Source organism: Yarrowia lipolytica, chromosome 1C (genome assembly GCF_001761485.1).
Source record: "Yarrowia lipolytica chromosome 1C, complete sequence".
Taxonomy (NCBI): Eukaryota; Fungi; Ascomycota; class Dipodascomycetes; order Dipodascales; genus Yarrowia; species Yarrowia lipolytica.
In genome coordinates, this window is record NC_090772.1 from 1,809,907 (window position 1) to 1,826,173 (window position 16,267).

General features: G+C 48.0%; 5 protein-coding genes and 1 non-coding gene across 6 annotated transcripts; 3 read left to right on the forward strand and 3 right to left on the reverse strand.

Annotated features, from left to right (window-relative positions):
• Positions 1 to 15: 15 nt before the first annotated feature.
• YALI1_C18100g (uncharacterized protein) lies at positions 16 to 302 on the forward strand (the record flags this gene model as incomplete). The annotated part of the gene is made up of 2 exons (XM_068282346.1): positions 16 to 75; positions 126 to 302. 2 exons carry the CDS (start codon positions 16 to 18, stop codon positions 300 to 302), a joined length of 237 nt encoding a protein of 78 aa, XP_068138447.1.
• Positions 303 to 5,781: 5,479 nt separating this feature from the next.
• Positions 5,782 to 6,246, reverse strand: YALI1_C18161g (uncharacterized protein; the record flags this gene model as incomplete). The annotated part of the gene is made up of 1 exon (XM_068282347.1): positions 5,782 to 6,246. One exon carries the CDS (start codon positions 6,244 to 6,246, stop codon positions 5,782 to 5,784), a length of 465 nt encoding a protein of 154 aa, XP_068138448.1.
• Positions 6,247 to 6,305: 59 nt separating this feature from the next.
• On the forward strand, positions 6,306 to 7,610 carry YALI1_C18162g (uncharacterized protein; the record flags this gene model as incomplete). The annotated part of the gene is made up of 1 exon (XM_068282348.1): positions 6,306 to 7,610. The coding sequence occupies one exon, from the start codon at positions 6,306 to 6,308 to the stop codon at positions 7,608 to 7,610; it is 1,305 nt and encodes a 434-aa protein (XP_068138449.1).
• Positions 7,611 to 11,049: 3,439 nt separating this feature from the next.
• On the forward strand, positions 11,050 to 11,492 carry YALI1_C18209g (uncharacterized protein; the record flags this gene model as incomplete). The annotated part of the gene is made up of 2 exons (XM_501783.3): positions 11,050 to 11,241; positions 11,316 to 11,492. 2 exons carry the CDS (start codon positions 11,050 to 11,052, stop codon positions 11,490 to 11,492), a joined length of 369 nt encoding a protein of 122 aa, XP_501783.3.
• A 2,090-nt stretch (positions 11,493 to 13,582) lies between these two features.
• On the reverse strand, positions 13,583 to 13,672 carry YALI1_C18235r. Its single transcript has one exon. It is a non-coding gene; the product is annotated as a tRNA-Ile (tRNA).
• A 577-nt stretch (positions 13,673 to 14,249) lies between these two features.
• On the reverse strand, positions 14,250 to 15,956 carry YALI1_C18258g (uncharacterized protein; the record flags this gene model as incomplete). Its single annotated transcript, XM_501784.3, has 1 exon — positions 14,250 to 15,956. One exon carries the CDS (start codon positions 15,954 to 15,956, stop codon positions 14,250 to 14,252), a length of 1,707 nt encoding a protein of 568 aa, XP_501784.3.
• Positions 15,957 to 16,267: the final 311 nt, after the last annotated feature.

Genomic DNA, 16,267 nt, shown 5'->3' on the forward strand with positions numbered 1-16,267 from the left:
TGAGCCAATTGATTAATGTTGCATGATCGGCACGGGGTCTATTCGTTGCATGATCTGCACGGGGTCTCTCAGTTGGTGGAAGCTAAGGATTAGTTGATGAGACCAATCCGTGGGACATTTCGTAGGACATTCGGTGGGGCATGCGGTGGGACATTCTGCTGAGCCATTCAGTAGATCGCTACATCATTCTGAACACCCCCTCACATGTCCTGAGCAAAGCCTTGCTCCGACCCCACCTCCAGCCGTTTGAGCCAGAGTCAAAGTGTCGACGATCCCTCTTTATAACATTCGAGCAGCTCTAATGGTGGGCGAGTCCATTTAGATTCGCTGAGATGGACAGCTGGAGATGGTGTTCACCAGTGGCTCAGAGGATATGGCTCTGGCGGTGGAGATGCTGGTGCCATGGCATCTGGATCAACCAGGAGGACGTCAAGAGAACTGCCCCACAGTCCAACAAGACACGCATGGCACCACAAATGTCACTCTGAAGGTTTGAATTGAAAGTTGGGCAGGGTTCATCCTGGGAGAGATGGAACGTTGAAGGTTGTACTGGGGTCAGGTCGCAGCTTTTTTTATGCGTGGGTCCCAAGGCTTGAGTTCTCCTGGGTAGGGTTGTGGAGGTGAATTGGCAAGATTGCGGTTGAGTGGAGGTTGCGTTGTATCGAGTCGAGTTGCGAATCATCGTAAAGATACCGTAGACGTTTTCCTTCTTGTCGTATCGATACAGTCAAGGCCCATGGATCGAGAGGAGTAGATCTTCTGCACAATGATGTAATTGAAGACAAGGTGATCGAATAATGACTCAACAGAGTCTGCTACTGTGTATTTTAGCGATGGCGAGGATAGTAGAGATGTTGTCGTTGTCGTTGTCGTTGTCGTTGTCTACATTTAGTTGAGGAATACTGAGTGACGGCTGGAAGCAGTCTTCGGGGATGACTTTCGGGCATCCAAAAGTGTCGCCGAAGAAGAAAAAATGTGTCCCAAGGTCAATGGTTGCATTCTTTTGTAAATACTTACAATTCAAAACGATATTTCATAATAATTCCCCGATGTTGGGGTGTTATGGAACGGAGTTGATGGGGGTTGATTCACGACTTTGTTAAAGAATTACTTGACGAGTGAGTATGAAGAAAGACCAAGCGTACATTCATTTCAAAGGTTATTCTTTCACAGCAAAGTTATAATTAAATGAATGTATATGCAGAAAAAAAAAAAAAAACCTGGACAAACATTAGCAGATATTCCAGTGGTGCAACAACTGAAGAGCCGAACACGGCGTCTTATATTCAAATCACAACCACCTCTATCTGAACGGGGTTGGTGCATTGGTTTGTGTCAAGTCAGCATGGCTGCGGGTTTTTTTTTTTTTTTTTTTTTTTTTTTTTGATAAGCATGGCGGTATGGCAAGTAAACTTTGGAACTACTTAGATATACAGTTGGAAATATAGTTGAACAGCGTCTCAGACCTAGACAGCCAAACCAGGAAGGATAATGAGATGATAATCACCTATACTGTCAGATTACTCTTTGACAGTATAGGGAACAGCATCATACCAAGTGGCTGGCTCGGTCGCCAAGTTTCGAACCTGCGAATGGCGTTGTCTGGCTGAGACTGTTTCCCAGTCCCTACTCAACAAGCAAGTTGCAGAAGCGGTGTTCTGATGATTCTATCAATTTTTGAGACTCTACAGGGTTTCCGTGGCGACTTTGACTAATGTCAACTCCTCGGTCTATTCAGTGGACCCATTGTCGACACCTCATCCCCTTCCAGCATCAGCCAGTTGCGCGCACTACAGTAAGTAGAAACTAGTCGTCGTGCCATTGGCAGAGTATAAGTGTCAGCAGTCCGGCAAGTTCACTATTGACTCTGTTGAAGGTCTCCGAGTTATCATGCTGATACTGCTGCCTTACTGTCGACTGAACGACCATGTTCCAGTCTTTCCTCGGCCAGACCACTTCTCCAGGTCATTCAAACACTTCCGTAACAACACTTCCCGTACGGACCAACACTTCTCAGTAGCGTCATTGACTTCAAGTACTCACCTTGGAACACCTCCAATCCGGGAATGTACCTCTCTCGACTAAAGCCAGACTTGAATAAATATCGCGCATGCATTCGGTGCCAGGGATGCTATATCTGACTTGCTGCGGAATACGGAGGTATGGCGGGACTCTCCTGAAATACCGGACTCATACGCCCGTCAACAAACCGACATCCAGTATTGCAAGCTGGAGACTAAACCGACCAACTGAGATCTCATCCAACATTGCTAATCCCCAAGAGGCACTGTGCTCCGAAACCTGTAGCTGCCTCCTAGACCGTAAAGAATCAAAAGTGATGTAACCAACTGCTCTCGGAAGACCCAGATGCGCCAATATTGACAAGCGACAGACAGCAACTACAATCACAAGAATCTCAACTGATCTGCTACCTCCGTGCACCTTCTGACACGATAACCAAGGTCTATACGAGGGTGTCCATCACTGGTAGTACTAGCCCAAGAGTCAACGCCCTTTCTGAAACGAAAGCTTCTTTGCTCGGAAATATAAAAGCCAGCGGCTTCCTCTTCTGTTTCTCTACACTCTCAACCACCCTGCCCGACACACTGAAGAAAAAGACCGAGAAGAAACCGGCATCAGCCTCTGCCCATTGACTTTGATAGCTCTTGACGCTATCCCCACTTTCAGTTCTTGACGCTGATGCTTGTTATATTGTTTTTCAACCGACTAACCTAGGTCCTTGGTATCTAGATGGAGTCATCTTCTGTTCGGAACGGCTTCTGTTCTATCTCCCTGTGTCGGAATGAAGATGATTCCCTTCAATCTATTTCTTTCATAAGTCTGTCAACGAGCAGTCGACACTTCTTCCCCACAAAAAGTTCGCTCCGCATACCTGAGCGTTGGATTTTCTGGCCGTAAAACATCCTTTCCATGTCTCCTCCTTCCTCTCTCTTTCTGTTCAAATGGCTGTCCTGATGAGACGTGACCACCTCTGACTAGAGTCGAAACACTACTGATTGTGGGAGTAGTGCGGCAGCCAGCTAGTCGAAAAAAAAGAGTATATAGTAAATATAAAGCGTATGAGCGATATTTCTAGCAAATTACGTATCCTACCGTCCTCGTAAAATGATAGCAATGTCGCTAGCGCAACCTTGAGCCGTCTGCATAAGCGCATTCTTTGAATCCAATTAACCAACGCAATACGGCGAGACGGACCGATTTTTACGCTCAAAAGAGTTTTTATTGAGAAGCGTTGATATATTGAGTGTTCAAAGTACGGTATTTTCAACTACTGGTACTTGTGTTACCCCTTTCAAGCCGTTCTGCCGTGGTAATGCGGTAGAGCACACCAAACTACATCGAATGACATAAGCGAGAATTCGATGGAGCTCTGACAACAAAAAGTTTATAAATCCATTTAAAAGGTCTCTCAGTTTCTTTATCTGAAGTCCCCAACCTCCTATCGCTTCCCGGAGAGTCTCGTTGTAGTCGTTCGAAATAGAAATGGAGGAAGGGCTTTAGTAGAACATACTAAATCGTGGAACACCATACTCGCCCTCAGTTGCGCATGAGACATCATCTACGGTTCTGCTACGCGTCGTAAAATCCACTGGTGAAGTCGTGGGAGCAACAGGGCCTGTTTCCGTCCAACGTGTCGCCGACGAGAGTGAGTTGGGCCTGCAGAACACTGCAAAATGCCGCACCACACAGGACGTGATGGAGTTGGCGGGGAGTTCCAGAGACCAGTTCACTCGGTCGATAAAACCACAATAAAGCAGCCTGTCAACTTCTCGTTGTTACTGGATACCACTTTCTTCTCTGTTATGTGTCGTCGAGTGTCATGTAAACAGTGTGTTGTTCATCAAACATGACAAGATCTAATCTTCGTAAAAGGCGACTTTTCAGACTTTTCAGACTTTTTAAAACATTCTCCTTTCACCCATAAAGTCTCCGGTGAACTCCTCGTACTCACCAGATGTATACCTGCTTGTGATACCGTTGTTCCCTCGTTCAGTAGCAAAAGAAACCGTCCCAGTGCAACAAACACTTTAGCTGGAGAAAACGAGTTTCATCTTGAGATGCTGACCCAGATTACCGCTCTGGTAACGTCTCAAGGTCAATATGTCTTCAAACAACATCTTTTCCAGTAGTGTTGGCAAGAAACGGTCTTCCTGAGTCCAAGCCAATTCTGTGGCCTCAGAACAGCCGTACCGACACGCAAGAACTCTGTAAACTTCTCCTTTCAAATTTGGGGACCCGCTAGGTCATCCCAGTAGACTCCCTGTACTCTCATATCTTTCTAATTGTGTCCTTTATGGCATCCAAAAAGCAACCTGCCTTGCCATAGAGCGGGTCCAACAGAGAGTGTAAACTCACCTTCTTAGATTGTGGAGAGAGACAACAACACCTGCAGAATGTCTCCAGCACGTTTTTCCTCATTCTTGTGAACTTCTTTTGGCTCTCCAGCCTCCTTTTTACACCGCCGTAGTGTCTTGCGCTACGTGTGCTGCTCTGGAAATTTTGTTCTCGAGAACCAGCAGAATTGGAACCTTTTAACAAATACGGCGCCGTTATCACAGGGATGAGAGACGGCTGCAGTGCCCCACATCCTCCGTCAGAAACTCGGGTCTCTCTAATTCTCCACTAGGAGATTTTCAACGTTCGGCATCTCGACAACTTGATCTCCACCTCAACATTCAGATTACAGATTGATACAGCATTCCGAAGAACTCGTCAACACTTGGAGACAAACCTCTAATACGACTCCAAGAGCTCTAACGTCCTCTCATAGTGTCATGGGACCTCGGCAGCTGTTTTACCGGCCGGTGGAGACACATTCGACTACTGTCAAAGATGACATACGGAAAATGCAGTGAGTATCAGCAACGACTTCGTAATGGGGTGTTAGAAGAGTCGGATGGAACACACCACACTTTTTTGAACAACTTGGAGCTCTCTACGAATTCTCAGGGTCCGTCGAAGTCTTCCCATGACTGCTTTACAATGCTCCAGATTTTGGCCAGCGCTATGAGGCTTTATATTTGCTTCGAACAACAATCTGAGTGCTATCTAGTCGGTCTAGTGTACTTTGTGTGCTTCAGAACGGTCAGAATGCGTTATGGACTTTTCTTCAATTCTTTTATTCTCTTTTTTGGCACTATAGGACCTTGCTCCTCAGTGTATGGTCGCATATCACCACTACGAGCCAACAGGGAGTCCACAAAGTGACTTCACAACAGATTGAGCAACTGTCGCTCCCGTCTGTCATTATCTCTCCATAATTTCTCCATCTTCTGACATTGCTTCCTGAAGCTATACAGCAACAGTGTGAGAGACAGCAAAACACCGTGTCTGAAGCAGCAGCAGTCAGAGGTGATTAGTGGGGTCTATATTGCGGGACCAAACTCCCTACTGAGCGACTATCCACTCAGTTGGCGACTCTTTTGTGAGAACAATTGGCCTTCTGCCATCCATCTTGTTTCGTCGTTTGCTCCTCTCGTTCGTCACAGTTAAACACGAACTACAGTCGAGACGTGAACTCCAGGCACCCCCAATCCGACTTTCCGCAGCCCCTCCATAGTCCCTCTGCTCTTCTAACACCTCATTGCACATCTGCATCTCTCAACACTACTCACCCCACTGCCTGACTGGACGGTATGACTAAGCATCCTAGAGCTCCCAGGAGTCGTAAATCGGCATGGTCTCCAGTCGTCTTGCACACAGCGCCAATTCCCAGTCTATTCCCTCATTGGGCCAACCATAGTCTCCCCAAATTCTTTTTCACCCACGAGACGAGGATCGGTGAAACCACACTAAACTCTCGATGAGTGGAGGCAACCGGCCCACTCGGAGTTGAGCCGCTTTTTTGGGTGCGTCTGAAGCGTTGTCTACGCCAGAGAACGTGGATGGGGACCAGAGGGTGCTTGAGAACTTGTCGTAGCTCTCCCGGGCCTCTTTTGGTCTCTTCCGGACTGGTAGAGTCAAATTTGGCTGAAAACGAAGCAGAATGTGACAAGTGACTACTTGTAGATGAAGAAGATCAAGCTTGGAGGATTGAATGGCGTGTTTGCAACTGCCGGAGCTCGATCCACCATTTCCGCCATCACGCTGTCCAAACATGAAGAACCCAATATCGCCAATCTTCCAGGCCTGGTAGGACCTCCTGCTCGCTTGATTCACTTCTATCTGGGTCTCAGGTCTCCTGCGATTGGTGAATCTTGCTAGAGCCTGAGCTACTGAGAACATACGTGGAGAGGTTGGTGGTTTGCGAGGAACTAAGCTGGGAGTCTTGGATCTCCCTTACCATGCTTCCATCATGTCCTGTTTTCTCCGCTTTCCCATGCTGCCATAACGTCCTACTGGATCACCCACACACCTCATTCTGTCCACGCATTCAACGCGTGCCCGTATGGATGTATATCTATTGTCTACAGGGTGATGTTGGAAGGTGGAAGATGAGATATCCACTGAAGAATGAACAGCAAGACCCCATATCCACCGAAAACATCCTCGGCTCTGAATACGCGTCCTTCTACCACGTAATGCCTTCCACCCTTCCCTCATCAATACCCGTGCTTCCACAACATTATGCCCTTCTTCCTTCCCAGGTTGGCCAGTTGGTGAGCCATATTGTTCCCCAGATCCTTGGTATGCGCCTTGACGTACGCCACTCTGATTTCTCCCTCGGTGGCTCTCTCACATCTCCAGATCTGGTTCAAAATAATGTTGAAATAGGGCGACACGGAAGCGTGTCTGTTCACCATGGTGTATGCCGACAGGCAGTCTGTGCACACCTCGTAGTTCTTGCCCGTGTTTCTGTATGCAATCATTCTGTATGCTTCGCGGATGGCGATCAGCTCTGCCATTGTGCTTGTCCGAGCGGCGCTGGCTCCTGCCAGGTTGTATCTGCTCCTCTTTCCGAAGAACACCCCGTACCCGCTGAAATGTCGGCCGTAGCATACGGAGGTAGACCCGTCACAAAATACTCTCAGGTATTGCGTCATTGGTTCATTTTCAGCGTCCACACGGAGAATATCGCGTCGATAGGCCGGGGTGTGTTGTTGCAGATGTTGCAGAGAAAAACATTCATGGTTATTTCAGGTAGCAAAGTTAAATTGGATCTAAAAAAAAAAAAACTGGAAAAAGTGGAAAAAACCTGGAAAAAACCTGGAAAAACCGGGAAAAACTGGAAAAAAAAAAGAAAAAAACTGGAAAAAACTGGAAAAAGAAAAACTGGAAAAAACTGGAAAAAACCTGGAAAAAACCGAAAAAACTGGAAGAAAAAAAAACTGGAAAAAACTGGAAAAACTGGAAAAAAACTGGAAAAATGGAAAAAAGCTGGAAAAAAGCTGGAAAAAAGCTGGAACAATATTGAAAAAAAAAAAAAAAAAAAAAAAAAAAAAACCAATCGGTCCATCGCCGTCCGAGAATGCCTCGATTTCGCATGGTGCGGAAATTTGGGGACGAGGTTCGTACCACCTTTTCGATGTCCAGGGGTTTTTTCTCAGTCGCAAGCCCCGACGGAAACTGTGGATTTGACGATATCCGATTGTTTGGGGTTGGCGCAGAGACGGATCAGACAGAGGAGTTACTTGTGTGTACTACTGTAAGGGTATCTCTGACTGATTGGACTGGACCGGAACATTGGGTAAATCCCGATGAACATAATGGTATGTTTTGATTTCGGATACGAGCACTGACGGTCGAGATCTCAAGCTGTTTGTCTGACAGAAAGACATTACAACCTGGAACTCTTGTCACAGACTCATAGTTGAAAGTTGCACTAGTAATGGGAACATTGACTTGATCCCCGCCTTTGCGCCGATTTCGCCTTCGTTTTCAGATCCTCTAGACAGCTTACCATTCGTTTTCAGATGCACTTCAGCTTACCATTCACCAGAAGTAGTAAGAAACAAGTGTCCAGATCTTGTCACTGTGAACGGAGTTCTCGAAGTAACGGTTGGCATGAATAAGATCCTTTCAGTCCGAGTTGGGCAAAGGATCTGGAGCCAGGAACCGGTTCCTTGAACCGACCGAAGTGTCAAGGAGCCGGCCAGGTGGGAAAGTGCTTCTTTGTGAAAGTGCTTCTTTGTGAAAGTGGTTCTTTGTGGAAGTGGTTCCTCTGATTCCTTTAGTTGGTGGCATTCAGTGATCCGAAGCTGTGGTCCGAGCTCTAACAAATGAAGATGTTTTCTCTATCAAAAGTTTCGCGACCATCTTCAAAGACTTGGTGTTTTCCGATAAACTGAGCTTCCTGCCCTTCAGGAGAGGAAATGATATCGATGGCTTGAGGGGCCGTAACAGCCTCCCATACTACAACAGCTTCACTTTTCGGTGTCTACTGTTTTGGACGTGTCTTTCCAGTTGCTATTCCATTGCTAGGAGCGAATGGTGATAGTGTACGATTGCTACGAGTACTGGACGGCACGCGCGTTCTCAAGGCAATGGCAAATCATCTTGAACGTTCATTGAACATCCATTGAAACATTCATTGAACATCCTTGAACATCCATTGAACATTCATTAACATCCATTAACATCCATTGAACATCCATTGAACATCTGCCATTCACAAGTTGATTAACCAAAAACATATCACCTCCATTCACGCTGACAGACGTCTGAATGCTTTGAAAGAGCTCAACCAAAGCGGCCTCCAACCCACTCTCATCGAGCGGAAGACCGCGTCGACTCCGACGTAAAGTACTACTCTGACGTTCGTAGGATCGTGAGAAAAGATAGACGAGCTTTTCGCTTGGATGTGTTTGCAAGAGCTATGGAGGGGGTCATACCACCATGGTAACCTCTTCCAACAGTATGAAGAATCCTCGACTGCTTGCTGTTAGATCAGAGAGAGCTCCGAGGGAATGTGTCCTCACAGCTATCTAATTGATTCTTGATTTATTGAAGGAGCACGAGAGAGGTGCTCCCGTCTGTACTGTACGTACATTCTGTATCCTGTGTCTCTTTTGAGAATAACAGCAATCTTCACTTGGCCGAGACCCCTTTTGGACGTTTCGCGGCGGCCTATGTGCATCATCTACTCTTCGGGACACAACGACAGCAAAAACTGTGTGAACTCGGATCCTCACTCGGCCCATCTATCGGCTGATCCCTGCGTGCGTTCTCAAGGATCTCCAGTCATAGTTGAGTATCCAGAGAGCACATGACAGGCACAGAGACTGGTTGGAGTGCCTTACCGGTTCCATTCTCACGAGTTCCTAGACAGAACGAGAAGTTGAATCGGCAATGACGCCAGTGAAAACGTCTACGACGCTCTCAATAGACTCAATTCATCGCCCAACGCCCAGTAAACGCATTGTCGATCAAGTTAAAACTCCGACGAGAACATGCCGAGGTCAACCAGACTTTGACAGCGAATACGACGCCCTATCGGTCAATGACATATCACCGACCCCATCCAGAGCAACGTTTGAAGATGGTTGCTGAAAACGGTGGTGCGATTATGCGAAGATGATGTCAGTATGTCGTCTCGGCTAGAATACTTGAATGGTGTGTTGTGGGCGCATTGAGATATTGAGATGAAGTTTGATATACCTTTGTGATCAGCCAAATGAGTGCTTTCTATTCCTGCTATCAGTATGGTTTTATCGTGTATATTGCTCGAGTTATCTGGTATTCTTGTGTTCTCACAACGCGAAAAAGTTCTTTGTCAAAGGGTCGTAGATATCAAATATCCTGACATGAAGAGATTGTAGAATGTAGGATTAACAGAAGAGATTGCTCTTGGTAGCACCAGATGTCCATGTTTCTGTTTTCAACCGTGAGTTTCGGGCAACAGCTTTCCGCGTTTTGTTAGGCTTGTCCAATAGTTAGTTGGGCATGCTAAGTATTTCTGGTGGTTGTCAGTTAGAGCCCTTTGTTGTGGAATAAAATACTTGTACTGGTGTCCCGGACTCGACCTGGGTGACCTTGAGTCCAGTAGGTAAAAGTATTACTATTTGTAAAGGTTCAATGTCCTTCGATGATACCCGTCCAGTTCTTTCGCTCAACTTTGGAGAACATACGGATAACATAGAGCTCCGGTTTAGCCGATACAAGACTGATATGACGTGAGTTTTTTTGCGTGCATTCAGCGAACAACCGAGGAGAAAGTCGAAGGAACAACTCGGCACTGTACTTGTAATTGTTTTACGTCCGAATACAGCCTATCGATACTCCGTCTACGACTACTTGGACATGATCTCACTGTCTTTGCTCGTACAAGTCCACCCAGAGCGACACGTGCACATGCACACGTCCGTTTCAAGCGGTGCAAACATAAACTTCGCATTCGACCCACTCTCGTCTCTCGATGTTCCCACAGTACAGTCCATTTGCGTTATCTCCCTTCGGTTTCAGGTTGCACCGCCTGGACCGATGCGTAAGAGCTGCAAGAGCAAGGGAGACGAGAGGTCTTGCTGATGTGGGGTCTTTTGAAGGCGAGGAGTTCGAATCGGACACCAACACAGCGACAAGAGGCGGTTTGACAAGTCTGCTCCTTTCATTTCAGCGCGACCGTCCACCTTGAGCGCCAAGACGGATTGCTCTAGCCGTGGGCGAATCCATGTATGATTGAGTTTAAAACGGTAGGAGACCTGAGACAGTTGGATGGAGTAAACATGGGGAGATGATCCTATGATAGATAGTGATGGACCTATAAACAACTCGTGTGCTTTTTCCGGGTCAAGTGTGCGTGGTGTCTTGTTCTCCAGACCATAAAGCAATCGTAATGCTAGTACCAGTAGCTCTGACCAGCAGCCCAAGTTGCCAACTGAAGCCACAACGGCTAAAATTGCCCTGGGTCTAGTTCACAAGGTGCAACTCTTGCAGTTGAAACCGCTTTGTACTTGTACCTGGGACCTGACTTGCAATTGCAAGCGTCTCTATGGAGTAACATGGACATTGAGTTTGCACTGCCAGTCTCCAAGCGAGTATGCAGGGACGGAGCGCGACACACTAAGCGAATGGATACATGAACACTGGAGAGAAGTAGGCCAATTCGCTGGGAAAAGACGTGACCAATGACTAAGTAGCAAGCCCAGCAAAATGTCACCATTTGCTACCAACTTCCAACCTCGGTCCATGCATGCCCAGCCGGGTACCTGGCCCTCTCTTTTGCTTTTCCAACCGCAGCGTGATGATCTGCATTTTCTGATCATCCTGGAGATCGACAGACGATCCACATCACAACAGAGAACGGACTCGGGAGCTCAAAGTACCGGGAAGACCGACAGGAGAGTGTATATATAGAGGCTGGGGCCAGGGCAGTTGTGTGTCTTCAGTATCCAATCACTCACCACACAATAATGAAGTTCACTCTCGCTATCCTCGCCGCCCTTGCCACCGCTGTCGTCGCCCAGAACGACGGAGGTCTCGCCGACCTCAAGGCCCAGTACCCCCAGTACTTCCAGGGAGTCACCGGTCTCCATATCCCCGCCCAGTACCAGGGTGAGGTTCAGGCCGCTGAGAACCGAGCTGGCCAGAAGTAAACAGACTCTTACCACAGGTCTCTTACTGTACAGCAGTCTCGTCGCCCCGTCCCGTCTCGGTATCTGTCGCTTGACATTTCCCAGACTCTATTGACGACTCAATACAATTTACTCACTTTCATATGATAACACTTTTTATTGGAGTCACGCGTGTCCGTAGCACCTAAGGTACAGTAGCGTCGTGTTGATACTGTAGAGCTGGACTTGCTTTTTCAAGGGTCCATTGTGGTAAGCACAGTCGTAGAGGATTTGCTTTGAAGTCCTCTAGATCGAAACAGTCACGGGCAGACACTAACCCCAATGTTATGTACTGTGCTGGTACTGGTACTGGCGCTGTACTGAACTCTCACTGGATCACCCTACCCTTCTCTATATCGCTCACTCGTTCATACTCTATACCTATGATAAGACCAATATAGACCGCCCAAAGAGGACACCTCCTCCCGCTGATCGGGCCCCTGAAACAAGCCGATCTACAGACTCCATCCCAAAACGCTTTTTAAACACGTACCTTTTCCTCGACCTTGTACCCTCGACTCCCTTTCCTGAGCGATTTCCCCCTTCCCAAAGCAGAATCCGAAACAAAACCAACTACCATCGATAACGCCAGAAACAACACCACTTTTCCCTTGCTGCTCCCCAGCGGCCTTCATGGCCAACTATCCACCCCTAACCCTCTCACCGCCTATAAATAGTCCCATACTGCATTTCAGACGCTACTTTTGGTGCAGGGGCAGATGACTGCAAGTACGACTAGTACATGCGCGCGGGAAGAAAGCACATTGATGGACGTGTTCCGGCACGCCTACACAAAATTGGGAAACGCAGAGGGGATAGCGGTCACGTGATCAATTGATTTTTTCTCGGAAATCATTTGGAAACCTCGTCTCCGGCGCATTTTAATCACTTGTTTCCTTCGATCATCGGTCTTAGAGTTCGGGGACAATGGCAGCAATAGAGTTGGTAAAACTCCTTGGCGCGATGCTTCTAGAAATGGCGATTTTAGCAAGAACCTAGATAGCGTTGGAGTTGGTTTATTGGAGTCGGATTTTTTGAATTTTTTGGAGCTTTTTGGAGCCTTTTTTGGGAGTGTGTCTGCGGAGGATGTTTCGATGGTCACGTGATCACCATGCGACGTACCGATTCAGCAACGTTCTCCTGTAGCAATACGTCGTTAGATTGGTCATTATCATTAAGCGATATTCGCCATTTCCAGAGTTGCAACCTCTCTCCTTTCTTCGGCAATTGGGTTCGGGTTAGGGGGGGGAAAGAGGAGAAAGAGAGAAGGAAGGGCTGAAGGAGCCGAGGAGGAGCAAGGAGGTCACGTGCGCGGAGTCGGCGAGAGCGATTCTAACTTGTGTCGGGGGACATGGGGCGGTGAGACACTATGGAGTTGGGCCGAGCTCATTTGGGATGAAGTTGGCGTCAGTTTCTGATAAATGTCGTTGTTGTTTCTCCTTTCGACCTCGGTACAGTATGCACAGTACGTATTGTACACTTGTTCTTTGGCCAATCTCCGACCAACTCCGAACCTCCGACATTAGACGAGATACATGGACTCTAACCGAGGTAGATTCGCAATTGCGATTGGTGTTATCCACCAGAACTCGGACAGTACTCGGCACAGCAAGGGTCAGCGATTTGGATATCTGCCTCTACGTCTCAGGGAGATGTTAGCCGCAGAAGGTGAGTACCGTACCCGCAGACGGTGAGTACGTGGGCCTCTGAGAAGAGTACGTGGGCCGCGGAGAAGAGTACGAGAAGTATTCATTACGCAAATTCAACTCTGTAGGTTAGACATGACTGCCAATCATCTACCAGCTTCTATGGAGGGAGTACCTACTGTACCTGTGGTTCGAGAGAACAGACAAGCAGATTCGGTCTCCATCAGCCTACCAGATGCTCAAATAGATGTCCAAATAGATTTCCATCAGATGATCGACATTTCCCAACCAATGTTCAGCTCCATTGAAACCCTTGGAGATGTATTTGTGTCGGTACCACCACTTGTACCCTCATAACCGGATGATGGATCGGAACATAGGGACATGTGACGATCCAGCAAAAAAGAACTTGCCTGCGCCTATTCATGGTCCCTAGCAGGATCGAACTGCTGATCTTCGCGTTGCAAAGCTGCTATCTTATTAGCACGACGCCTTAACCAACTGGGCCAAGGGACCGACGATGTTTTTCTGAGGTGACCAACTCGGTTTGGAGGTATAATTAGGGCCCATTAAGCGCGAATAGAAATGCGAGGGGCCCAGAGAATGACATTGACCCTCCAGATCGGCAAGAGATGCTCCTAGTCAGATATACCGTCGCTTTTATCGGGTTCTTCCGGGTCCAATTGACCAGAAAAGACCGACATTTCAGAATGAGCTTTTCTGAAGACGCAATACGAAAAGTCTCGGAGGCGAAAGCTATAGGGCGCTGCCTAGGAGTGAGTTCGACTAGAATCACTTTTCCACTATACCCTTCGTCGTCAATATTGGATATCGTGGTTGCTGTGGCACGAATGAACCTCACAATGTGAGCAACGGTCCGTCACTACTAGCAAGGACTTGTCTTCAGCCAACCTCGCAAGACTCATTCTAACCGCCGCAAGATCAAGTAGTTTTTACTTGCCTAACCTGGAATGGCCAAACATACCAACAGAGATGTCAGAATCTCACCCAGACTGGCGCTACATTCGAAACGGGACTCAGTAGGTTGGCGGTGTGTACATGTCAACACACTGCGCTGGCTTTTCATTCATATTTACAAATCAACAATAGCACATCCCTCGCCAGGCACAGTGACGACCATGGCGCTATCGTAATCGACACCATCCATGTCGCTGTAGTATTCCTTCTTCAGAGCGTCAATCACGTTGTTCAGCTTGGCTTCCTCAACCAGATGGACAGTAGATCCTCCCCACCCCGCACCAGTCAGACGCGATCCAAACCCTCCAGAATTGAGCACAATGTCGCACACCTTGTCGATGGCAGGACAGGAGCAGTTGAAGAGCTGGTCGCACGACTTTTGACTCTCGTTCATGAGCTTGCCGAGCTGCCTGGGGTCAGACTCGCCCTTGGACAGCAGGTTTTGAAACTCCTTGACTCGAATGGCCTCTGTGACAACATGCTTGGCCCGCGAGTAGAGAGCCAGAGTGTCGAATTCGACGGGGAAAATGAAGTACTGCTTCTTGACGTCGTCCTCAGAGACGTTCAGCAGGCCGGCCACCTCTTGCAGAGTCACAGGCTCCTTGGGCAGAGTTTCCACCAGGTCCAAAAGTCCGTGCAGGTCAGTATCAACAGCCTTCATAAGTCCGTGAAGAGTTCCCTTGTTGAGGTTTCCGTTCTGAGGAATGGTGACTCCCTTGAGACTCTTCAGAAGCACGTTGACGGCCAGAGTGATCTCCACAACCCGCAGATTGTAGTTTCGAGGCGCGGTTTCGTGTTTGTTGGACTTGACCAGCGTGTTGGCAACCAGAAAAACGGTCTTGGGGGTCGTTGAGGGGAACTGGAATGGAGTGGCCTTGAGGGTTGGAGCAAAATCCACCAGGAGAGTATGATTGAGTTGGCCGTAGATGGAGGCAGCCTGGTCCATACCGCCGGTGTTGACACCAATAAGCTGCTCGCACGTGATGGAGAGCCTGGTGAGCAGCTCACGTGACACCTCCTGCATGCCCTGGGACAGAAGAGTGACGAGAGTGGAGCACACCACAAAGGCAGCGGAAGAGGACAGTCCACAGGCGTCGGGGACAGTTCCATGGACCAACACCTTGATTCCCACGGGTTTTACCTCCTCTCCAGAGTCTCTCAGATGCTTTCGGCCCACTGTGTGTCCACATTTGAAGTAGTTGGTCCACACTGTTTTTGTCTGGTCGATAGTGAGCACCTGGTCGGCGGTCGGAACGTTGTACTTTTCTGCCGGGAACTTGTCGTCTTCCATGTTGGCAATCTCAATGGAGTCGCCGCCAACGCTGAAGGCCATGATGACGTCATCCTCAATCGCCATGGGCATGACACTGAAGTGGGAGTAGTCAATGTGCTCGCCAATGAGGTTGACTCGGCCCGGCGATCTCACCAAAGTCGGGCTGGAGACTGCGTACAGCTCCGAAAACCGCTTAGTCAGCTGATCATAGCGCGGCTGCTGCTTGGTCGGCTCCGCGTAGATGTTCGCCAGCGGCAGGGTGCTGATAGACATGGTCTTGTGTGGGTGGAGAGGAGAAGGGCGGACGGAATAATGGATCCGACGGAGTTTAATTTCGGCACTCTGGTAAAGTTTATTTCCCCACAAGTTAATCCGGAAAAACTGGGGTAATCTGGGGAGGCACGGTAATGGGTTGGAGGACGAGTTTTGAAGTTTTTGAAAAGGTGTTGTTGTTTTTGGAGGTTTGGCGAGAGTTGTTGTTTTTTCCCCGTCGCGATTCGAGTGGAAATTGGCGAGTTGAGTGTGTAGTTGGGTAGGAGGGATGGGCATTGAGAGGAGTATATGTATGTACTACAGTATCAGATGTTTTGCCATGTTTAGGTGGAGATGAAAACACATTGATGGCGGTGGAGCTGAATTCTGCAGTCAGAAAGGTGTAGGAGGGGTTTTATTGTCAGAGGTGATCATTATCTGTCATGGGGTCCAAGTATGTTCGACTGACTCAACGTTCTGATTGTCTGATTGTCTCGTTCTGATCTCGTTACTCATCTGCACGGAAAAGACACAACTAGACCCGAAAAGAGCAATAGAGACGTAATATGGACGCTAGACAACTGTAATATCTACAGGTACAGTTCTGT